Source organism: Callionymus lyra, chromosome 2 (assembly GCF_982586985.1).
Source record: "Callionymus lyra chromosome 2, fCalLyr1.hap1.1, whole genome shotgun sequence".
In the NCBI taxonomy this organism is placed as follows: domain Eukaryota; kingdom Metazoa; phylum Chordata; class Actinopteri; order Syngnathiformes; family Callionymidae; genus Callionymus; species Callionymus lyra.
This window is the reverse complement of record NC_141819.1, coordinates 36,685,590-36,711,594: the sequence shown is the minus strand read 5'-3', so window position 1 is coordinate 36,711,594 and position 26,005 is coordinate 36,685,590. Positions and strand designations below refer to the sequence as shown.

The following is a 26,005-nucleotide window of genomic DNA, read 5'->3' as shown; positions in this document are numbered from 1 at the left end:
TGTGAATTTAGATTGGTGACGAGAAGAAAGATGCTCAGGGAATTAAAAAAAAGAATGATAAATAACTGAAACCAAGAAGAATTAAATATTTGAAGGGAAGTGACTAAAAATGAACCAATGAAAAATACACATGCAAATAAAAAAAAGAAGGTGGGAATAAAAGGTACACTCTGCAAAGAATGAAAAGGTTCGAGGAAAAAGTAAGGCAGGAGGAAAGAAAGTGAGGAACGGAAGAAATCAAAGAAAGAATAATAAAAAAAAGTAAGGGAACCAAAGTTGAGCTTCACAAAATGGGTGCAGGAAAGAAAGAAGAACGTAAGAAAACTAAAGATACAGGAAGACAGAGGAAAGGAAGGAATATCAAAACATTAAACAGAAGGAAGGAAGGAAGGAAATAAGGAAGAATAGTGCAAACTTCAGCAGAGAAGTGAGAAAGAAAGAAGAACTGTGAGTCTTCACGGACTGACTCTGCTGATTGAATTGATGGCATCGACGGAGGACGAGTGACGCGTCGCTAACGGAGGGAGAATCTCAGACATCGATCGTCCAGCAGAGCTTCTCAAACCAGCCTCGGGACCGACGCACACGCTCACCGTCACAATCCCATCATTTCTGCTCTCCGCTCGGTTACCACGGCAACCGAGTGGCAGCTGTCCACCGCGTTTCCCCGTCATCACGACACGTCTCGGGTCAAGACGCACACACACACACACACACACTCACGGTGAGTGATTGTCTCCTGGAGAGCCGGAGGGTCACGAGGACCACATCACCACTCGTGCGCTGCTGGACTCCATAGTGACCGGACGTCACGTTGGCCCACTTAGATGTTTGTCACCGAGAGACGAGTGATGAGAGCGAGGAGCTCAGACGCCACTGAACACACCACATCAACACACGTGTATTGATCCAGGATGCTACTCATGTTTATCAAGTTGTGATCTACATGTGCAACCTTCAGCGCGACAACATGAACTTATGACCCTCGTCTGCCAACCGAAGTGACTCCAGATCCACATGAACCTCTCGCAGACCTAGACTAGAGAGAACATGACCCGTGTCACGGTTAGAATCCCTCAACACAACGTTTGTTTGTCTTAATCTTTGAACGTTTTGATCCACAAATGGAACTTTTTTGGGGGATCTTTCTGATAGAGTTGTGTATTTGCAAGAATCTGGTGATACAACAAGGTATACAACAATCGATATATTGTGATACTGTAGTAACAAGGATATATTTGTAGTATTGAGTACTTAACTCTGGTGTTGAATAATTTACAGACCACATGACTCTTGATGAAGTCTTAACTGTTTTTAATTTGTTTTGAAACCAAAATATGTCAAAACATCAGCTTTAAAATGTTCTGGAGTCGACTGTATCCTCTCGTCCTTAGTCATCATTGCAGGATTTCAATGTTCCTTTAGGTGCGCAGGACGTAATGAAGCCATCTATGGGCCAGAATTTATTGTTATGCAAAAGAAGTGAAGCAAGTTTAATTTAAAATAATATACAATTAAATAATTTATTTTATACACACTTTTCTGATATGAAGACCATTAAATAACTATAAAAAATATGATTCTAAGACAAAACAAAAAAGAAAAAATTCGTAGAGCGCATACAACGTTGTTGAATCGATGTGGTATTTGAATTTTTTTTTACAATATTTAATGGAATAGATATTTTCTTTCAACCCCATCTTCATTTTTTATATGCATTTAATATTGTGATGATTAAGATTATTTCGATTTGGGCAGTCACAACTCTTGCTGTATTTTTCTATAGTCTATTGGTCTATTCAAGTTCCATGAATATTTTAATGTTAATTCTAAATGGAAAAAAAGAACTATTTTATTTGATACACACTTTATTGAAATATAAACCATTAAAGAAGTATGATAAAAATAATTCTTTATATCTATGATTTGAAAGCCAAACAAATAAAAGGTTCTACTTTCTCTCAATATCAATTGAGTGTCTGTTATAGTTATAGTTAACATAGTATACTTGAAATAATGAAATATAAAACCAAAAAAACAAAGTAAACCAATATTCAGTCTTTTCCTCAAGCATAAATGTGGACAGGTTTGACAAGGAAACTTTGAAAGCAAATTCAATTATCTATCAGCAGCACCTTCACACTGTCTTTGAGCAAATTACAAAGTTCATTTCACGCCCGTCACTCGCCGGCGCCTCCTTGTTATAATCCCGGAGCAGACAAAAGGGAGGCAAATGGCTGCCTCTCTTTTGTCATTAGCTTATAAAAACGTCAACACGGACGAACAGCGATTTGACGTCGTGTAAACAACAAGTTAGCGACGAGTAACAGGACAGAGAGGAGCGACGACCGTCATGGCCGTTCTGTGCAGACGGTCTGGTACGTCCGAGACACTCTGTGTGGAGACAAATTGCAGGTCCTCAGTCAGAGGAACATGGTGGCCTGGAGCTGACGGTTGTTCCTTTCAGGAGGGAAAGAAGAGCGACAACCTGCACTCACAGGACTGGGGGTGTGTGTTGGTGTGTGTGTGAGAGTGTCGGCTAATGTTCAACAAAAACTAAATATTGTCGTCGACGATCATTGATCTTGATGCAAAGTATTTTAAGGAAAAAAGAGGGACAGGAAGAAAAGCAAAAAGGGGGAAGAATAATGTAAAGAATGAACCATAACTTAATAGATTAAAAGACAGAGGGAAAAAGGCAGGATGAAAGAAAGAGAAATTGTGAGCAGTAGAAAATCAGAAAAAAATAAAGAATGAAAGCACAAAACTATATCAAAATCACTTAAGCTAGAAAAAAAGAGGTATGCAAGATAAAATGAATAATAAAACAAAAATTAATACATATCTGTTATTTTTTTAAATAGTTTAGTTGTAACAGTCGTGAAAACTAAATTCCTGCCACCACAGTTAGCATTTGCATCGGTTTACAAAAAAAAAAGAAGGACACAAAACCCTACATATCAGTTTTCTCCTCAAAAACTCCTCTCAGTTCTTCAGCCATTATGGAAATGAATGCAACTGCCTCCTCGGACCCATTGTTGTAAAGCAGTTCTCATGTGGTCACCTGGTCAGGGTAACCAAGTCAAAGAACACTTGTATAGGAAGTTAAACTCCAAAACAAAATTATCAACACAGAAAATATAAAAAATAGATGATAGTTATAAGAAAACAGAAATGAACTTATTAATTTTCTAATAATTTTCTTTCTCCCACGATTTTATTTAATCATAGTTATTTATGGTGTATATTACAATAAAGTGTGTATATATATTTATTTGAATCCTTAAATTTTGTATTTAATTCACAATAAAGATGAGAAGATTCTCAGATCTTGGCGATGACGAGAGGATACAGTCGACGAATGAAAGCATTCATGACAACAATGTCAATTTACAACATCACAGTCAAGTACTCGTCAATACTACAAATATATCCTTGTTACTACAGTATCACAATATATCGTATAGTTGCCCCTGTATTGTAACACGTATCATATCGCCAGATTCTTACCAATACACACCTTTAATAAAAGAAAGGTTTGACCATTTACAAAAGAAAACAATAATAAGATATGACTGTAGAGCTTATAGCTACAATTTAAGATTCAACAGTGCAAAATGCAGTTATCTGGTTATTAAATACATTTGAGCACAACAAATTGAATCATAAAATGAAACGACTCTAACATCAGTTCAATCACTAATGTGTTGTGGATGTCAAGAGTTTAACGACAGCAGCACGAGTAGAATCCTGGCTCCATCACTCCATCATTCCACACCCGGTCCCGCCTCCCTGTGGCTCATCCAATCACGACTCTGCAGCGTCCTTCATTTCCCAGACAGCTCGCTTGAACCAGGATAACAGGTTAATTTGTTTGACCCGCCGTCCACGCGACGTGTTTATTGCCGCACTTAGGCCACAACAAGCTGATGTTGACATTAGCATGCCGATCCAGGACGACGGCGGATAAGTCGCATCACAGACGCCGGGAAATGTCAACACGCTGTTCGGAGATAACGTCGGCAGATCAAGTGGTCGTTTCCAACAGCGACATTCACGTGACCTCTGACAGATTCTTAATGTGTCACTTCTTCATCCAGCTTTTTCTTTTTTTAAGAGGAAAATCCCACCGACCGGTACCATTGTCTGGAATTATTATCATCCAATTTTGTTGATTTATTGATATTTTTTATGTTTAAAAATATATTTTTTAACAGATCTTTTATGGTTTATTTTTCAATAAATTGTGTATAAAATAAAATAATTTGTTTGTTTTTTTAGTTATTGATGTTATATTAAGAGCGTTTTATATTTGTTGTGTTGCATTTCAACTTCCAGTCACTAGATGGCAACAGTTGTTAGATCATCCCCAGCTATAGTAACAATAAAATCCCACGAGATCCCGCCGATGACTGGGGACGAGAGGATACAGTCGACTCCAGCAGCTTTTAAATCTGATGTTTAGACATATTTTGGTTTGAAAACACATGAAATCAGTTACAACTTCATCACGAGTCATGTGGTCTGTAAATTATACAACACCAGAGTCAAGTACTTGAAAATAATACAACTACATCCTTGTTACTACAGTATCAAGATTTATGGAATCGTTATCCCTGTATCATGATACGTATCACCAGTTTCTTGCTAACACACACCTCTAGTGTGGATGTTTTAATAATATTCTATGACTGACCCACAGAAGAAACACAGTAATAACTAGTTAGTTTCTACAGTACTTTTGGTCAAGAGCAGAGTCGTGGAGTGAATAATGTGCTCTGAATCATTGCTGCAGTGAGGAGTGTGTGACGGTCGTGACAGCTCGGATGACATTATGTGCGAGCGTCAATCTGGCATGCAAACGCCGTCACCGGGCCTCTGCGCTCCCCCTGGTCGTGTCAATCAAGCCCAACCACCAGACAGTGTCCAGACAGAAGCAGCTCCAGGATCGATGTACTTCTGTTCTGATTTATGAGAAATGAATTTTTCAATTGAACCGGAGGGGGAATAAATCTGTCCTGCTGAAGCTCTGCACACGAGTAATAACTACCGTGACCCTTATTTAGGTTTTATGTTTGAAGGAAATTGGACTTTTTATTGAACTGGTGATGTCACTGTCATTTAATTACTCTTTTTGGAAACATTGTTTTTGGCCTCACTTTGTTTTTTTTCCACCACTACACTCAAACTCCTGCATGAAAATATCACAATATCTCACCTACAACAACTTCACATGACCAAATAACTACAATATTAAAACCCTAATGACGTTTTTAAAATATGTATAGATTAATTCATATATTTTCCCAATGACTTCTCTTCTTTTACTGATTCACCTTTTATACATTATTTCTTTAATGTACAATTATTATCATTTTGTTTACACTTTTTTCTTTCGTATGAATTCATTTTCAGATATTTTGTCCTCGCCTATAATATACTTAATGTTTCATTATCCATCTTGTTTTTCTTCTGTAATTTCCCACTACTGTATATCATTTTCATTTTTTAAAGATGAATTAGACGCTGGTTGATTAATCGGTCAACAGAATTGTTCGTCATTTGCAATAAGGACTTTTTTTCCCTTCTCTATACTGTCAAAATGTAATGTTCACACATTTTTCTTTCAATTAGTTTTCACAAATGACTTCCTAAATATAGTTTATATTACTTCAACTACAGGAACACAAGTTCACACATTATCCTGTAGATCAAGGGCCTGGACTGGTTTAATGTCTACTATATATTCACAGACTGATCTTCTGATTAAAAAAAACGATAAAATGAATCATGTATTTTGTGATTCATTTATTTTCATTAGTTTACAGATTATTTTTTTTTATTAATCTTGACTTTCACTTGAAGTGTGAAGAGTCACAGACTAACGTTACTTTACAGAAAATACCATCTTTTATCGAAACACCTCCTTGTTTATCAAAAGTCTGCTGGACATGTCGATCCCTCAGTCGCGTCGGAAATCCGATTATACATAAAAGCTGCTTTTACCAGGACCATTTTCAAGTCACGCCCGGACAGCGACAAAAGAGCTAGAAACACAAGCTGCCCGCTCTCGCCCGGACACTGTATCCATCATTGATTTCAATTAAGATACGCGTTATTAGGGTGCCTTGCATGACACTACTTCAATGGGCCCGCCAAGCCAAAGCAGCGCTGATGGATCGCTGCGAGCAGCGGTAAAGTGGAGGCTGCCCATTGTTGTCGCTGAGGCTGGGGGTGGAAATTGAAAGGAAATAGAGTGAGAAAGTGGAAAATTACACAAATCGGCCACTTAGCTTCGCAGCCGTGTGTCGCCTCTCCAACCTCACTTTTGTTTTTTGACTTTTCCTGATCGCACAGTGGGACACGAGCGAAGCTGAAAACCTAACAGATCTATGAAAGTAGAGCAGCACCAATAGGAATTGAATTTGTCTTGGAATTTTTTAGATTTCTCTTTTTTTATATAATTGAAATCAATTATTTATGAATTGAAAGGCTTAATGCATTGTTCATGTCTGATCATGTCTTTGTTGTTATAATATAGCCAACATGAACTTATTTAAGTTTTACACATATTCTCATTCCAATCTTTCTAAAAATATTTTTTCTAAATTCCATTTTTTTCAATGTCTAGCCTTTTAAATTCAATACATAAATTCTAGTAAAATTGCGCCAATATATATATTCAATTTAAAAGCCTGTAAATTTATTTAGAAAATGTATATTTTGAGATTCAGAATTACAAATAACATACTATATTGTTTAAAAAATAATTATTAATTATGTTTAAATTATTCAACCTTTTAATATAAAAAAAATATTGAATTCAATGATAAGTCAACCTTTAAGTTAACCTTTCAATATTGTAAAATATTAGTTCAATGCTGGCAAAAAAAACAATTTCATTAAAAAATAATTCAAAATTTGAACATTTCAAATGTTAATTTCAACCATTCATGAATCTAATGGCTCTGATATAATTAACCTTAAATAAACCTTAAAATACTACCTTATTATCAGGACTAGCTTTCATTTGTCAGAGGTGGATACATTACATTATATCTGGAATAACTTTTACTCCACACGTATTTTAATACTTGCTCCATAATTGCAATTATTTTTGTTCAAAGTCCAAAGCAAGAGAGGCGTTTCTTTATGCACATCAGCAGCTGTGAGCAAATGGAAAGATGTTTTTGGACGCATGAATAATGCATGTGCGACGCATGCGTGTTGGTTTGGCATCGGCGATGACGACGACCGAGCCACACGAGGAAGAAGCAGGAAAACGTGGCTGAGAAGAAACGTGCAGTAACGTGAAGAGACAGGAGCGGAGGAGGACTGTCGCCAGGGATGAAGCTAACAGGGGAGAAAAGCGTAGAGTTAAAATTTAACTTCCACTCGGGCGGAGGGGAGTGAGTCCACGAGCCCGAGCCAGGAGTGTCGTGGACGAGCAGCCGCCGTAAACACTAACCTGAGGAGAGTTTGATTTATAATCTGCTGCAACGCTGTTCGATGACCCTTATCTGAATAATGAGTTAACTCTTCTTTTGGGTTTAAAAATCTGCAGGCGTCGAGACTGAATTACCATTTAAGACCATAACGTGCTGAACTTCAGACGAAAGCCCTGAGACGCTACAAGTTAAAATCATTGATTTGGATCCACATATTGTATTAAACATGTATCTTTACACCTCCTAGTGAAAACACACAGCCACTGTTCAAGAACAGGAAGTACAAGTACAAAGTACAAAACACAATAATGTATAGTTCCGTTTTTAAATCAAGTTATTCAACAGATATTTTAAATAAAATTTGGATTATCTTGATCACTATTGAGGTAACGATAAAGCGTGGGATGGACAGACGGATCGACATGAGATCTCTGTATGAAGTCTGAAGGAAGAGCTGAGCCAAAAGACACGGATATAACCCAGTCCATCCATGTTCCGAAGTTCATCTATCGTCACCTACTTAGTAGTGATGAAAGAAAAAGATTGCAGAGACAGGCAGAAAAATAGGATTTCTCCGAGTGGGATTAGAGATCATGTGAAGAGCTCAGTCATTTAGGAGAGACTCAATGCAGAACCACTTCAAAGTTGAAATATCGCGGTTAGACGAGGGCCACACTAGGGGCCTTCATGACCAAACAAAAAAGGAACAAAGAATCTTAATTAACTTTTGAATACAAAATGCAAACATTATAAAATACTATCTATGAGGCCATTTTCTGAAATAATATATACATATTTATTTCATACACGCTTTATTCTAATACAAATCGTAAAGGTTATTACTATTCATATATTTTGTGGAACAGGAAATGCTCATTGTAAAAAAAAATAGAGAAGAAAGATGCAGGTAAATCAAGCTCTTAAGTCATGGCCCATGGGCCCGATCTGGCCCGCCAAGTAATTTCATGTGGGCCGCCGGATGGTTTGCTCAAAAGTCAATGAAGAGGAATGTTGATGTTATTTTCCTGACTTATGAAGAGACCAGTGTTTAAGATAAGATAAGAAACATATATTACTCATGTCAACAATTATACAGAGACTTCAAATAAGAGTAAACAAAAGGTTGATGAAAAGGAATTTGATTTTGGTGAACATTTGTTTTGTCCGTGAGTGCTGATAGATTTTCTACTCTCCAGTGTTACTCATGATTTAAAACAAAAATAACTTTAAGTTATATATAAAAAATAAAAATGAAATGAGTCGTTTTTTGTTTTTTTTTACTCTAAACTAACAGACCCGACTTGCTAACAGATGATGGCCATGATCATTTAACCTCCTTGGCAGTGGTAATAAAAGCAGTGAGCTTCACGCTTGCATAGAATCAGAGTTATGTTAAAAAAACAAACACCCTGGAGTTAATATAAATCACTTTAAAACATAAATGGAATCATGGAACTGTCTTACCTGCAGCTGTCAGTAAAAAAACAAGTGAGTACAAGAACACGGCAGATTTTTAACGTCTCTGAATGGCGGGTACACTCAGACACCCTCGTGGTACTTGTTACAACATCCTTATGACTCTCACTTCTCCGCTGCCAGAGACTTTCTCCGGAGGACAATCTGTGCTGCTGATGAATTTAACAGCCCATCATCACACGGAACACTTCCAACTGCCGCACCAACCTGAAGAGACGTTCACTTCAAACACCTCCACGCCCGACAATACGGCCACACAACACAACGTATGAATGTATGTCGGTTCCTGGGTTGGTCTCATGAATCACGTTTGAAGAAGCAGAACAAGAGAGGAATATTCTGGGTTTATTCATCGTGAAATGCAGTTCATTAATATTCATGAGGATCTTATTAATGCACAAATATTACAAAATGATTCCATTTGAGATACGAACGCTGATGAGATTTTTCGCAGATTAAGCAGTAATTTTATTCGATAAAATGATGAGTTAAAATGCTTACAACACGTACAATTAAAGGTTTATTCCTCAAAAGAAAGATGATTTTAAACAGACATTCCATTTGAAAGTGTTGTAGCAGAGCAGAGGAAGGTGAAGGTGAACTTTTTGGACTCTTTCAAGGGCTGCTTAAGATGATTTAAGGATGATTTTAATGGTGTATACTTTGTTACTCCTACACTACCCTTCAAGCAAAGATGATTTTTAGGATCTAAGCTGTTTATGTGTGAAAGTACTTTTATGTTATTGTTGGTTAATAGTCCGAAATAATAGTTACGTTTATTTTTGTGGAGGAATACGGAATTGTTTGTTGTTGATTGAGATAATGTGTAATTATATATATATATATATATATATATATATATATATATATATATATATATTTTTACAAAAAGGGTAGGTATTGACTTGTATTGTACTTGAGATGCAAATAAAACTTTGTCAAGACACAATGTTAACAAATACATGGCTAAGGAACTTCAATAGTGACCCACGTTAGATATTGTTGTATCATTTTAGTAGGGATTACAGGGTTTTGTATACAATTTATGGACATAAAAGCACTTTTCTTAAATGATACTTCAAATGCTACAAAATGTATCAAATAAAATACCTAAAAAAACCTAATTAATATCTCTTAATTAATTGATAAAATAACTCAATGTCCATTTTATTGGGTGTTGGAGGTCTGTGCACTCTGAGTGCTTTTGTAGTTTTTCATATATTTGGTTATTTTACTCAGAAAAAAAACTCTTGAATGACAACCCGCACACATGTATCAAGTATTGTTCTCCATTTTTTCAAATACATGAAAACAGGTGATAAGAAGCCACATTTTGATTATCTTGTATGTTTTTATTTCCGCTGTGACACATGAAATAACGACAGATTCTTACTCCTAAATAATCTAATTATCCAGTCCAAAAGATTATTAGACGATAACAAAAATATAACCTAAATCAGTCATTTTTTTATTGCTTTTAACAATTATTGCTCTTACGGCTTGTTCCCAGCTACCTGGGAGACAAGGCAGACGACTTCCTGAAAAGGTGGCGGGACATATATAAACATGTACTCACACAGTCACACCTTTAGACAATTTAGAGCAGATCTGGGATCATTGGGTCATTAATCATGTAGAAACTTGCAATTTTATTTTGTATTTATTTCTTTTATTCTCTACCAGTCACTAAATACGACTCAAGGGTTTTGGTTTCAGGACTTTTATTTTTATTATGCATTTCCCCTAAAAAAGATTGAGGTAAATATCAAAGAAATATTTGGAGAAAAAGCGCTTTTTATAAAAGACTAAACTAAGAGTCACCAATAATGAGCATGTTTTTGGTTTGATACACACTACATTGTGTAGAAGTCAAATCACGACCTGCTCCCTTGTCTCGGCTCTGAGGAATTTATTTTTTGTTTTTTTCCTGGTCTCTGTCAAATGCCAGCGGCTCAGCGCTCTCAAGCTCCTGGAATATTTTGCGAAAGGTTGCGTATGTGAGCAGAAAGAGAAGCAGAGTGAACTCCTGGAAGACTCGCCGTCGCTGAGCTAATGTGGCCACAAATGAGAGGAGACAGAGAGCAGCGTAAACAGCGGCTCAGAAACAAGACAAGGCAGAGGATGTTTGTTACTCAGAGGGGAAATTGAATTTATATTCGGCGGCAGAAACACAAATTCAATCACTGGCTGAAGTGCATAATGAGTATATGGTCGACTTCAATACCACTGCTATTTACACGACACAATAATGCTAACAAATTCACAGGCTAACCGCTAACACAACGAATAACTGTTGGATTTATTGAGACTTGAAAGATAAAGAGATGTTTTTACTATACATTAAAATGTTTTTACCTGATTAAGACAGATCCAAGAATCATTTATATATTGTTATTTCGGTTTTAAAACCACAACAATGGATACCGTTCATTCGAGATGAGACGCAGATGGAGCAAGAATGGTCCTTCACTGATGCAACACTAATAGACTCAGGGACCCATTTGTTCCTCATGCTATTAGATTGTATAATTCTGAGTTTGGGAGCAGGAGCAGAATTTCTTGAGGAGACCTCGAGAGAGATCAATAAGTGCAAGCGCAAAATCAAGTAATTGAAATATCAATAACTGACATCTGTTTTGAAAACATTTAAACATATGAGAATGAAGTTTTATTTAATTATGTTTATTATAGAATTATTATTTGGAATCGATTGGTTCTTTGAATCATTTGCTGGATTACATTTATGATTTTAGTTTGACTTCTATCATTTCCAATCTCATATGACAGAAAACAATCTTTCTTTTATAAAAATGTGTGTTTTGTTTTTACTGTAATACATTTCTCGCCATATTACCAGCTTCTGTTGGGGCAGAACTACTTTATTCTAAGTATTTCAAGTAGTGAGTGTGACATGTACCTCCATTAGAAAGAAGGCAGGAAGTGAGGTTAGTAGTGACGACAACAGAACTGCCAAGTTGATGTTGAAAAAGGGGAAAATGACAGGATTTTATTGAAACTGCTTAACTTGAGTGGATTACAGTGCAACGCTCTGCTGGCCGCCTTGTTTAATTCCTGTGTGGCCTCGAATTCACGGAATATATTTTAGAGCGGAAGAGTCTTATCAACAGGATGAGCGTGTGTTCTTTGGCTGAATATCATTCTGAAAAAAGTATTTTTTTCGTGACAGTTATTAATGTTTCGAGACAGAAAAACTGTTAATCTCTGTTTTGAAATGGTGTAAAACTTCCCTTTGGTTGAATCATACATCCATCATATGAACTATTTCCCCCTCAATGAGAAGTAGAACTGAAAAGGTAACGTTAGCTGAAGAGCATAAGTATTAAAAGCAGGTTTGAAATGTGCTATAAAGGGTTCATTTAAAAATATATATATAAACTGGGCTGTTGGAGATTGAAGAATTCGTACCAAGGATAAATTTTACCCTTCACTGACAGTCCTGTTTTATTTTGACAGGTTTTTAAATGAAAAGTTACGGCTCAAAACTCTTCTGAAGGAGAGAAGAGAGACGGTGGCCCCAAGCACTTCTGTAGGACCAGCAATAACTCCAGGAAGATCGATTTAAAAAAAATCTTTCTTGGAAGAAGAAAACAAGATGCACGATAAAAATATAAAATACAATCGGTTCAACACATGGAGCTAATGAAAGCGTCTGAAAATAATGATACAGCGGTATATATTATTTTATTGGTATTCATAGCACTGTCTTTTTTTGTTTGTTTTTCAATTATTTATTTTTTTTCCCATTTCATATTTTTTTGTTGCGATTAATTTTGTCATTATGACCTCTGCAGTTGAAAGATTCAATTAAATCCCTCGAGGTACCTGCGATGACTGAGGACGAGAGGATACATTCGACTCCAACAGCAGCCGATAATAATTTGGATTGAAAGCAGTCATGTGGTCTGTAAATTCTGCAACACAAGAGTCAAGTACTCGACAATACTACAAATACATCCTTGTTCCTACTGTATCACAACATATAGCAATATATCAAAAGATATCAGCAATATATACAAGATATATCATTGCCATTGTATTGTGGGAGAAGAAGTTCAAGTTGTGTAGAGTGTATCAAGTTTAAAAAAAGACTTAAAACGTGGCATGTTTATTTGATTTTTTACATTTAATTTTCCATTCATATCAACATTGCAATGAAGTAAAATGTGATTTTAAAACCACAAGGGACGCAATGCTTCAGTAGGGGGCGCTAAAAATCCTTTAAAGTCCCGGTTGACACTGGTGGGAATAGTTATTGGTGACAAAGAAAAACTATTTTGGGTTAAAGAAAGAAGATGCGGCAAACTAGGGCATCTGGCAGAAGCTGCCTCGCTAACCTAGCAACAACAAACACCGGCATGTCAACTGAGTATCAGAGGATATAACTGACAGCACTGACAGTGTTTAAGATAGTAATGCAACCAGCATGTCCACCTTTATTTAAAAGGAATTAAACTTAACTTTCTACTGATGAAGAGAAAAATATCATCTCTCTCCGTGTTCATCAACCGTCTGTGTTCATGTCATGCAAGAAGAATCTCTCGACACACACGTGTTGAGAAGCTCATGTTATCGTTGGTAATGCTCCGGGAAGTACTCGCCATGTTCCGTGGGAATTCGTTCACCAGCGGCTTCTATAATTCCTCCGTGAGCTCAAACTGCCTGTTTAAATCTTTATTAATGGCTTCCAGAGATCATTTTTAATAAAACGCGTGAGAGGAAAACACGTCTCTCAGCGTCACCTCCTCGCACCGCGGTTCAGATGAATCAGACACGCAAGTGTTGAAATTACTCTCATGGATCACGAGGCTATTTTTAGAAACTCCGATTTTATCTACGGAGCCCGAGAGAGACGTCGGGATGAAACAGGAAACGTTTAATCTGGATCAGCCGATGAAATGAGTGTGAACGGACCACAGAGAAGGGATGCAGCATCACTATCATACACACTGTTGTATGGTGTGTGTGTGTGTGTGTGAATCTGTATAAGCCTCAACATGGTTTGTGTGTATGTATGCAAAGGATTTGTGCGTAACTGTGGATGAGAACCAGAGTGAGGCTGATGATGCTGAGCTGTGTGTATTTGTGATGGGTGTGTGCGTCTATTTTTGTGTGGATGTATTTTTGTGTTTGAATGTGAAAGTGTGCATGTTTGTAGATGTTTGTGTGCATATGCATGTGTGTGGATAGCTTTATGATTGTGTGTGTGTGTGTGTGTGTGGGGGTGTGTGTGTGTGTGTGTGTGTGTCAACATAGGCATTGATACATGTTACTTAATACATCATATCTACATACATTGTAGATATGAATGTGTGTGTATGCGTTTGTGCGGTTCTGTGTGTGTGTTTACCTAGGTGTGCGTGCATCTTTCTGTGGAAATGTGAGGTGCGTGAATTTGCAAGTGCACAAGTTTGCGTGTGTCTGCATGTGTGTGTGAATTTGTAATTGGATGTGTAAGTGTGTGTGTTTGTGTACACATGTAGTGAGCATACATGTTCCTGTGGATGTGTGAGCGTGTGTTTGTATGTGCACAGGTGTGTGGTTGTTAATGGGTGCATACATGTACGTGTGTACATGTGTTGATGTGTGTGTGTGGTTGTTTTTGTCTGACTAAGAGCCAGAGTGTTGCCTGGGGTGTTGTGCCGTTTGTGTGTGTGCTTGTGTAGGCATATACATCAAAGTGTATGAAGTGTGTTTGTGTTTATACATCTGTGTGTTTCTGGGTTAAAAAAACAGACATTTTCAAATGGTGAAGTCTTTGTGTATTTGTATGTGTGTGTGTCATACACTGTCTATCTGAGCATGTGTCAGCCTGAGGTAACGCAACTTTGCTTTTGTGTGTTTGTCACACATGTGTGTGAGCATGTTTGTTTACATCAGTCACAACATGTGCATTTAATTGCATTCATTTGTGTACTCAGGTGTGTTTATTTGTTTACTTATCAATCCTCAGATGCATGTTTAAAAGAAGAAAAGATGCAGAGCTCCATGTACACAACATTGTGCGTTTCCTTTTGTGTGTGTGTGTGTGTGTGTGTGTGTGTGTGTGTGTGTGTGTGTGTGTGTGTGTGTGTGTGTGTGTGTGTGTGTGTGTGTGTGTGTGTGTGTGTGTGTTAAAGAGAAAAGTGTATACAAATGTAGTGCCAGGTTGTGTTTGTTTACTCCTTTCAGTAAAACCAGATAAATATTTCAATGAACCCATGAAAGAGGCGGGCTTCAATCCAGACCAGCCAATCAGCACCGAGCTCATCTAAAACCTCCCTCTTGGTGCAAATCACATTACATAAGCTCCTCGGAGTCACAAACATCAACCACTGTGGAACGACAGCACATCTTGGGAGGCTTCGCTTCACATGGTCTCAGCTCTGGAGAGACTTGTCGTGACGCCAGACGGAAACTGTGGCGGATCTGGGGAAACGTTTTCCATAATCTGAGTGGCGGACACGGAGATAATGGAAGATGAATGAAGAAGGCAGGAAGTGAACGATCTCCATGAAAACATAAGTAAAGAGTGATAAAAGAGGAACACGCTGGACAGAAGAAGATGCTGATGCTACACGAGTGGCCTCTGGAGAGACTCTCGGGCAGACATGTGTGTTATGTCACAGCGAACATCAACACTGCGAGGCCAAGTGGTGGCGCTCAGCCTCAAACAAACATCTGGCTCTTTGAACATGGTGCCAACACCACTGCCTGGTCAATCTGACGAAAATTCGGAGAACTTACTGGTGGAGGCACTCGTTCAAGTTGTATAATTCCACCACGTGACCAACAGATTAGATTGCAGCACTTGAACAGAGACGGCCCTTGCATTCATTTCCGTCGCAGTCAATGCTCTAAGCTTCCAGAACTAGAAAACATAACATAACATCTATCATTTTTGCACAGGCTGAGTGTGGCGGCTTCAGTTTACTAAGCAATAACACTTGTCTAACAGTGGGGGGAGCCACAAAACAATTAACTTATGAAATAAAAAAAATAATACATAATTACATCATAAGAAATTATGAATACATTTAATATCATCATCATAATTACATTTTTATTTTATGATATTGTATTGATATTTAACAGCACTGTATCATTATTTAATTTTCATATTTTCGGGGGCTCTTAAATATTTTTTTAGTTTTTACCATAATTAATGGTTAATATTTCAATAAAGTTGTAGCAAATAATCACATTGTTTGTTCTTTTTTGACCCGCATTAAATTTCCGTGTTCTAAGGGGTAGCAGTTGTTATGGATATGACTGAGGACTAGAGGATACAATCGACTCCAGCAGCTTTTAAAGCTGATGTTTGGACATATTTTGGTTTCAAAACAAATTAAAGCAGTTAAAAATCCATCAAGATTCATGTCGTCTGTAACTTATGCAACATCAGAGTCTCAGACAATACTACAAATATATACTTGTTACTACGGTATCAATATATATCGCAATATACTGAACCGTATCAATTGTCACACGTATTTCTCGCCAGTTTCTTGCAAATACACACCACTAGTATCACCTGATAATATGAACATGACTTATATTCACATTCGAATGAAAGTCAGTAAATATCATCTCAGATGTGTGTTTAAAAAAAGGACAGATGTGTGACACAGACGCAGAGCTACATTGTGCATTTATCTATTAAAGCATGTGTGTTTTTTAGGAGATCATGATTGATATTCACTGGCTTTATATATGTGTGTATATAAATGAAAGTAGAGAAGTAAGTGAGTGAGTGAGTGAGTAAGTGAGTGAGTGAGTGAGTGAGTGAGTGAGTGAGTGAGTGAGTGAGTGAGTGAGTGAGTGAGTGAGTGAGTGAGTGAGTGAGTGAGTGAGTGAGTGAGTGAGTGAGTGAGTGAGTGAGTGAGTGAGTGAGTGAGTGAGTGAGTGAGTGAGTGAGTGAGTGAGTGAGTGAGTGAGTGAGCGAGTGAGTGATGGTGTCCCTTGAGGGTCCGGGCTGATGGTGAGCGGAGGAGACAGGACATGCACGAGCTGGCGACACTGGAACGACAGATGGACGACTGAAACAAGCAGCAGCTCGGCTCTCCACACCTGCTGCAGAATTCCTACTGCTGTGCTGCGACAGGACGAGCTGGTTAATGACACTGATGACAACAGCAGCAGGTTCTGGTAAAAAAGTGTGACCGGGATGAGGTTAAGAAGCAGAAGCTGGTAAACAACATGGCAGAGACACAAAACACTCAGGAGATCACGACACAACCTGCAATATTAAAACACATTTGTATTACCTTTGCGCAAATATTGAAGTACATAAGTAAGTAAGTAAGTAAAGGTTATTTGTAAAGTACATTTCTAGACCAGGGTCACAAAGCGCTTTAACAATCACAAACAATTCACAGTTGAAATATATACTTAATAAAGGCCAAGACACAGACACAGTCCCAGCAAAGCAGGGAAAAATAAAAACATCTTAAGATGTTTCTTGAAGGAGTCAGTAGATCATCAAACACAGAGGGAGAGGAAGATCGTTCCAAAGCTTAGGAGCAACAGTCTGGAAGGATTTCTCTCCTCTGCTCCTGAACCGTGTGCGTGGAACCATCAGTAGATTCTGATCCACAGACCTCAGAGCCCGAGCTGGGGTGTAAGGCTGGATCAGATCAGTGATGTAAGGAGGAGTCTGACCATGAATAGATCTGAAAGTAAGAACCAGAATTTTAAAGTTGATCCTGAAAGAAACTGGAAGCCAGTGAAGAGTTTTAAGGATCGGAGAAATGTGAGTTCTTCTACTAGAGGAGGTCAGAATTCTCACTGCAGAGTTCTGTATTAACTGCAGGCGAGACAGATCCTTCTTGTTTAGATACGATAATAAACTGTTAAAATAGTCTAAACGAGAAGACACAAATGCATGGATTATAAGATCCGGATCATGTTGTGACAACACGTTTAGAGATTTTTCTCAGTTAAAGGAAACAGTTTCTGGTCAGTTTTCTGCAGTGTTGAACAAGAGACATGTTTTTGTCAACTACAACACCCAGGTTTCTCAGGCTCAGTTTGACGGACTGACTTAAGTCAGAGTTGAAACGTGCCTTAAATACGTGTGAAACATGGCCTCCTCGCGTACAAGCCTGGGGAACACGTCGCCCAAGTCACTATGTGTCGCCCCAGCCCCCCGAAGATAATCACATGCAGACAGAAAGAGGTGGTGCTCAGTGCCGCCGCGCTCCCTCAGCCGTCCCTAATGGTTGACTTTCTGCTTGGCCGCTCCAGTGCAGCAAGACAGAGGATAGAAATGGAGGGCGCTGGAGCCAGTCGAGGATGATGACGGTGAAGATCAAGGGGACGTAGAGAGACGACGGGAGAAGAGAAGCCACAGAGAGCCTAAGTCTCTAGCTTTGGTTCAAGCTGACGTCGTCACACGCAGGTTATTGGGGGGTCTTTGACTGAAAATGCTGAGTAAGGCTAATTAGTGTTTTGATAATTGATTCAGGACCGTTTTGGAAATGTTCTTGTCGCTAAAGTATCACAGTTTACTGTTACATACTTTTTGAATTGAAAATTGTATCAAATATATATAGATATATCCGTTACGCATCGGCCAATCAAAACTCTCCTCTCGGTGAAGTAGCATCAATTAACCAATTAGCTCAGCCTTGTTACGTTTGCATCCACGTGTGATGAGTGTTTTTGAAAATAAGTTTCAAGCTCCATGACAACAAGATAAATTGTGTTTATATGGTTCATTGAACTGAAACTTAAAGTGGATTAAAAATCCATAAAGAAAAGTATTGAATATATAATTAGTTTAATTAAAATTGACATGCAAAGTAAAAGATAAAGGAATCTGTGAAGTAGTGACCATTTTTCACTTCTTTGGATTAACAATGATAATTTCATTTATTTGAACTTGCAAATTCAAATTGAATATGATGCTACTGGCCAGACTTATACAGGATATTAAAATTATATTCACATGACTAAAGATCTTCCTGTAGCCTTCACACTCAGTCGCGTTCATTTTTCCTTTTGGGCATTTCCTAAACAAACAAGTTGAACAAATAGCTCGACTCCACTCACAGGGAGAAGAATAACAAAAGAGTTTAAGTAAACAGAGTCGAGTCACTCTTCTTTTCCTTCTTCCCTCCATCAGACGGAACATTTGGCGTAAACAGTAACCGGCCGTTACGACCAGCGCGTCAAGCTGACGTTGGCAGCAAACATGATTTGCGGTGAGTCACGGAGGCCGTAGGAGAATCAATAACAGACGGGGAGCTGGACGCTATTGTGGAGCTTGATGGGTGTTAAGTTTGACATTTAAGCTAAATGAGCCCACAGCTCTACGGTTTGTTCTTTCTGTCGTTTCATCTTATACGCTCTGGCAAGAGAATAACTCCTAGAGAGTAATAACAAAGTTGTTAATCTTTTTATTGGCCAATTACGGCTCAATTCAAAAGTGTTGTTTCAACATTACTTAGCATTTTATTTGCTTAGCTGATGTTTTATAACGCAAAACACTTCGACTGTTTTCAAAGAAAAAACTGTATTTAAGAGAAACATCAAAGTTAAGTAGAATGACTAGCAAAACCAATAATGACTCTATTGATCAGAAAAGACAATACAAGTAGAGAATACTGCAGTTTTGAATCCCAAACAACTACAGTTTTTATTTGTTCAGGCTTTTCCTTGCTTTCTGGAACTTACGTTGTGTTATCAGTTTTATCTTGCCCTTTAAACCATATACTTTATTGAATATTGTTTTGATTGTTTAAGCGCTTTGTGACCCTGGTTTAGAAAAGCGCTATACAAATAAAAATGATTTACTTACACAGGTGTTGCCAAATACAAAGACTAGGGGCCAAATTCAGCATGTTAAATTATCAGGGACCAAAATCTTATCCAAGAAACAATCAAACAAAAAAACTAGATTGCATTTGCAGCTTGGTGACATATAGAATGTGACAATATAATACGTATCACGATACAGGGGAAACACTATACTATATATCTCGATATATAGCCATACTGTATAAAAGATTTATATGTAGTATTGTCGCGTACTTGACTCTGGTGTTGCAGAATTTACAGACCACATGACTCTTGATGAAGTAGCAACTGCTTTTTTTTTTTTTAATCCGAAATATGTCCAACCATCAGCTTTAAAAGCAGCTGGAATCAACTGTATCCTCTTGTCCTCAGTCATCTACGGGCAGGATTTAATTCTTCTTAACACTGCAGGAAACGTAATGACTGCTGCCATCTGGAGGCTGAAAATTTAGTTAAAATACAAAAATGAACAAACAGCAAGAAAATGTTAATTTTGAAAAAGAAACTAAAAGAACACAATTTTTATTTGATATATAAACCAAAAATAACTATAGAAGCCAAATTACCTTTTTTTAATTGAATAACAATATGGTGCTATTGATATAATATTGTGAAAAACATGTCAATTTCTTACACACCTATAGATGACTGGGTTAAAAAAAAAAAAAGATTGAAATGTTTTAATGTATTTTCTTCATGTAACGCTCAAGTCAAGAATGGTTTAAGAAAGGGTTTCAAACCCACTTAATTACCAAACTATCTGTCATGGGAAGTCTAACTGAATTATTGGTGGTCATTATTGGATGCTCAGTCTATATTTAAAGTTCAACTAATTTAAGTGTGTCTTAAATAGATGTTTGACTCTATTGTACTCATCAGTATTGCACAAAACTCTCTAATTGAAAAGGTTAGAAAACGCAGCCTCTGCGTCACAAGTTTGACACGTGATTAAAGACGATTCCTGGTTTACCATGATTATTCATGTCCTCCACCCCATTCTTCTCTCCATGACTATCTTCTTCCAGTCTCTCTTTTTTCTCCTCCACTTGCTTTTTTGCGCGAGGGGATGTGGTCACGCTGCTCGGCTCCCCCATCAAACATTTACATCATGTGGCACTCCGGAGAGCCGGAGCGGGAGCGAGACCCAAAAACAAGACACGGAAAGCGTGTGGGAGGAATGCCTACGTAAAGAGAAACGAGTCGGGGGAGGAGGAGGAGGTTGGAAGGGGGGAGGAGAGGGAGGTATTTAGGCTAAATGAGGATAGCGGGGTCGGTGGAAAGTGGTGCAAAATGGAAATATTTAAACACAGTGACAACGAAGAGAGAGAGAGAGAGACGAGCGGCTCAGCAGTTAGAACAGACCCGTCATTGTCTGATAGTGAGTAGGTCAGGAGTTCACCAGCCACCGGTCCACAATAACGTCGCCGCCCTGCGCAGGAGCCGAGACGACAAACCAACGTCGATTACACAACGGCGAGAGAAGGCCAACGCTTGGGGTTGCCAGGTTTCATAATCGTTACAATCCCACTGCCACATGAAAGTGTCTTGAGAGTCCGAAAGTTACATGGATGTCAGAATCTGATCAGAATCTCCTGGTGATCACAATAACAACTTACTACTAGCGTGTAGTCATCACTTTTAAAATTATCATTACTATATCATAACTACTGTATATTATTAATGTATCCATCTCACTCAGGTTCTCTTATTAACGCTAGACTTCAGCTCAGAACTAAATTAATACAACTTTGTATAAATTATTCAGCAGAAACTCATAACGATCAACGGTAGTTTGTAAAGCACTACAACAGGAAGTGGAGTTTTAAAATATCCAAATAAAATATCTTAAAGCAATAATCTTTTGAGTGTAACCCAGGAATATGTGAACCAATAATACAATAATTCAATTGATATTGATTTAACCTTTTGATCAAGTAGTTCGTTGTTTATACTTAGTACATTTAGTTCATTTGACATTTAAATTATACCTAATGATTTATTTTTTTTTAGTTTTTTTAATTATTTCTTTACCGTTAATGTTTCTGGGGCGTTAAACTTTCCCAATCTGCATTGTTTGTTGTGAATTCAAACAGACCTACACTATTTTTTAGCTTAATTAAAATGCTCAAAGATTGTAATTGTATTTAACTGTTCCAAATAAAGCGTTTGCTTTTATTGCTGTTTTTGTATCATAGATTTTAAGAGAAAAACATGAGTATCTGATAAATAAACTTCCGTCGCTCTTATCAAAAACATGACTAGTTTTTAAATGGAAGTCCCACGTAATATTGTTTTCATTCCACAGATTTTAATCTTGTTATATTAAAAGTTTGTCATCGATACAATCATTTCTTATATTAAAATGATATATATAACTCAAGATGTATGCCTTTCCCCGAGTGTTGCCTACCACCTTATGAAACTTGCACTTCCTGGCTACTACACAAACACTTTCTTTAAGCGACATCACAGACAGCAGATGATCATTCGACAACACTTGCAGGAGCCAGGGTCTCAAGCAGGCAAGTTCATTGTGACTTAGATCCGCGATTTTCCCACCACTGGTACACAGCACAGATGATCCAATTCCTGGTATCTAAATTCCTATTTGCACAGCAGCAATTCCAACTATTTACCATATATTCTCGTGTGGTACTGATGCTGACACCACCTGAGATTCTCATCATAACAACGATGGCTCTATCCTGAGATCTGATCCTTGTTTTCGTTTACTCATCCATGTCCAAAGGGTGTTGGCGGAGTACGTTTATTGAATCCACGACATGTGTACCAGCTTCTTTACACTGCTGGACGATTTGAACTGCAAGACCCAGCAAATCAAGCGTCTGGTCGCACAACATGGTAATTAATGTTTAGTGAAAGTCAAACAATAACTAATCAGTGGATAAAACCATAGCACATACACAGAGTCTTCCTCACAGTAAGTCATATATATATATATATATATATATATATATATATATATATATATATATATATATATATATATATATATACAATGGACCCTTGAGATACTGTTTTGCAGAATTTCTTCATGCATACAATAATGCATATTCAAATAGAATTGAATTATATGTTTATAATTCCACTGCATCTCTAAATCCTACTGTATGAATCAGCCTTCTGTCTTATGTATTTTGATTGGTCTGGAGTCAAGTTACTTCAAAGCCTGTCGTCTGAAACTTTAGGTTCATATTGATTTCTGATAATTTTCACTATTATAAGGTAGATTTGCTGTACGGTGAAGTGTTTTTTTTTCTAAAAGTTGGATTTATATCAAGCGTTATGTCAGTGAAGGTGAACCCAGTAACTACAGGAAGATGCCGTTCAAATATCTGGACAGAAAGGAAGGTCAAAGATACGTGGCTGTAGCAGCACTATGAAATAAATTAATCTTCAGAAGAAGGAAATTAACATTACAGACAAGGGTGGGGAGGCAGCGTGATCAGAGGAGCTGTAATATGTTTTACAAGTTTAATTATCATTGATTTCACATTGTTAAAGTGTTTTTGTATATAAACTGTGTGAGAGTGTGGAAAAAGAAACAGTTTGGAAATGGTTTATAAAGACTTTAAGTGAAAAAAGTAACCCCTTACTATCTCGCAGATTTCAGTTAGTGCAGGGGGGTTTCAGAATGTAACCCACTGCAAACATACTTCATTGGTGGTGTACCATGATATATTTTCTAACGTAAAATATAATATAACGCACGAATAACACTCATGTAAAGTGAAGGTCATTTTATAACCAGTGGATAATCTTGCTATCCTCATTCTGAGGTGAAACGAAACACCCAGTAACACATTGCATCTTCGAAGATTAGAATCTTATTCTATATCTATAATTTAGGATTAAAAAAGAAATAAAACATTTTGCATCACGGCTATGGATTTCATGTGTATGTTAAGAACCAGAACATCACGGTTCAAGAAGTGTCGGGATTTAATTATTGAATGGGTCTTAAATTGACAATCTGTTGTTGTTCTGTGTTGTTCTTGGTGTTATCTTGACCTTTTAAGTATATATTTTATTGACTATTGTTTTAATTGTTTAAGCGCTTTGTGACCCTGGTCTAGAAAATATAAAAAAATAAAAAAATAAAAATGTTTTGACTGTTTTTTCAATGCAAAGTGGAATGGCACCGGCGCGTAGAAAGACCAAATTTGCGTGGCCTGGTCACACCCAGTCAAATCTAATCCCTGGTGGTCATCAGAAACAGCTCTTCTCCAAACAAGTGCTTCTCCTCCAACCTCAAGAGCTTCTTATGAATCCTGAGGTTAAAACATTTCCTGGTAATGTTGCATTAAGGAGGGCGTTAATCATGCCGGAACCACCGCTGAAGGAGCGTTCGTCTCCGGTGGTCGTCTTTTAATAGGAGTGGAAAAAAAAAAACGTTTGAGCGCATTGATCTTCTATGACAGGGAACTCCGCTAATATACATGAATTATTGACTAGCCGTGTTAATTGCTGCAACATTTTCCACTTACGCTCCTTATTTGCCCACTGACAAGTGTCCTCATCTCCATAATGTCCCTTCAATTACCTCGCCACTGCTCGCTCTTCCCTCCGGGGGCCATTTTTATCCATGTTCAAATTCTTGGTATTTTTAACGCCTCGCTCTGAGGAGAAGGTCTGACCAGACCTCGGGGAAGACGAGAAGCTCCATCACCGGTAATGGACGCTGACGGCCACTTAATGGCCATCATGGTTGTCGTCCCAGAGACAGACTTGTGGGTTGTTGTTTTTTTTATCCTTGTTTTCTTTTTGAATCGTAATCTTGGGAGAGTTAACATCTGTAAATGAGGTCTCCTTCCCCCCCCCCCACCCCCCCAGTGCATCTCAGCTCAGATAATTGTCTGGAGAGCGATAAGCAGACATCATGACTGCTGCCAGCAAGGGAAGAGAAAATGCATGTGTATATAAGACACAGCAGCGGAGACGACAACCGAGGAGATTCATATCAGGACAGATTTCCCTTCCTGCGAGTCTACAAATTGTGTTACCCACCCTAGCTTGTGGGGAGGGAGGGGGGGGGGGGTGATAAGCCTGCCTTGTATCAACACAATAATCCACAAAAGGTGTTTGTCATCTCTATAAACATGCCCCAAGTGCAAGTGTCACCTTGAGGGTCTGTACTGTGAACATAACTGCTGCTGAAAAGGGGGGGTCTACAGTGTGTGTGTGTGTGTGGGGGGGGGGGGGGGCTGTAGTAGTTAAATATAGCACAGGTGTAAATGTGTGATTCGAAATGCTGTTGATTCCTGTGGGTGTCGTGTTGTGCTGAGGATTCAAATGTGCTGGGCAGGTTGCGTAAGATGGCCACCTCTGCTCTTGACATCAAAAGTGATCCAGACACGAACACACCCAGAGCTCAATTCAGCAGGTAGAGAGGGCAGAGACATCAAAATGGAGGATGGGGGATTATGTAATCCCCCTCCCAAAAAAAAAAAAAAAGAAGCCAGCGGGAAAATAACCAGCTCTCCGGATTGGAACCTAATCCAAGATGTTGTTCATTTTTTCTTTTGATCACGACCTAAATGATATCAATTTACACGTCATATGAATCACTCTCTGCAATTTCTCAGGCTTAATCTCAACAGTTGCTCAGATTATTCACACCTCACCATTGAGAAAGCTCCTACCATGTGTGAGCGACGGTGAAGCGCCGCCTCTGCCGGATGCTCTTGTTGACCATCAGCTTGCGGAAGAGTCTGGGCGAGCTGCGGGGGGAAAGTTTGGGGGACGTGGCTCCCCGCTTCCCCCCCACCACGCCCGGGATTTTGGGGGGCTCCAGTTCCAGGTGCATGTGCTCCTTGAAAGTCCGGATGCAGGAGTCCATCTCCACGCTCAGCTCGTTGGACGACATCCCTGCTTCTTTTTGTTTTTTTTGCCTTTTTTATCTTCTCCTCCTGTCACCTCACGGTCACCGTGGGGAAGTCTGGACACGTGTCATTGGAAAAACATGCCCTGAAGAGAGTGGTCCACCAGGCTGCGAAAGAACCTGCAGATATTGGGGTCACATTCATGCAGAAGAAACGGGCTTCTCCATTCTGATGCTGTCAAGAGTCCCTCCAGGGGGGGGAGTCACACTCAATGCATCCAGCGGCGGGATGTTGGAGGTCTACGAATCATTCAGGAAAAAAAACTGGCCCCCCCTTGTCCCTCAACTGTCTGACCTCTCCTCTCGTCTGACCTCCACCTCTCCACGGCCGGCTCCCGCTCTGTCATAGGGCGAGTCAAGTCAACACTTCCCTCCCTGGGTC

The 26,005-nt window shown here is 38.4% G+C and overlaps 1 protein-coding gene across 2 annotated transcripts in view; it reads right to left on the bottom strand.

The window, feature by feature from the left end:
• The window catches only part of pde4ba (phosphodiesterase 4B, cAMP-specific a), a 162,329-nt gene that overhangs the window by 87,544 nt on the left and 48,780 nt on the right, over window positions 1-26,005 (bottom strand). Inside the window, exon 1 of one of the 2 annotated variants that reach the window (XM_087784942.1) lies at window positions 25,385-25,995. The exons of the other annotated variant lie outside the window; for it this stretch is intronic. Within the exon in view, the coding sequence (XP_087641068.1) occupies window positions 25,385-25,608 (224 nt within the window). The 5' untranslated portion in view covers window positions 25,609-25,995. Of the gene's footprint in view, window positions 1-25,384; window positions 25,996-26,005 lie in introns of those variants that run through there. 2 annotated transcript variants of the gene reach the window in all.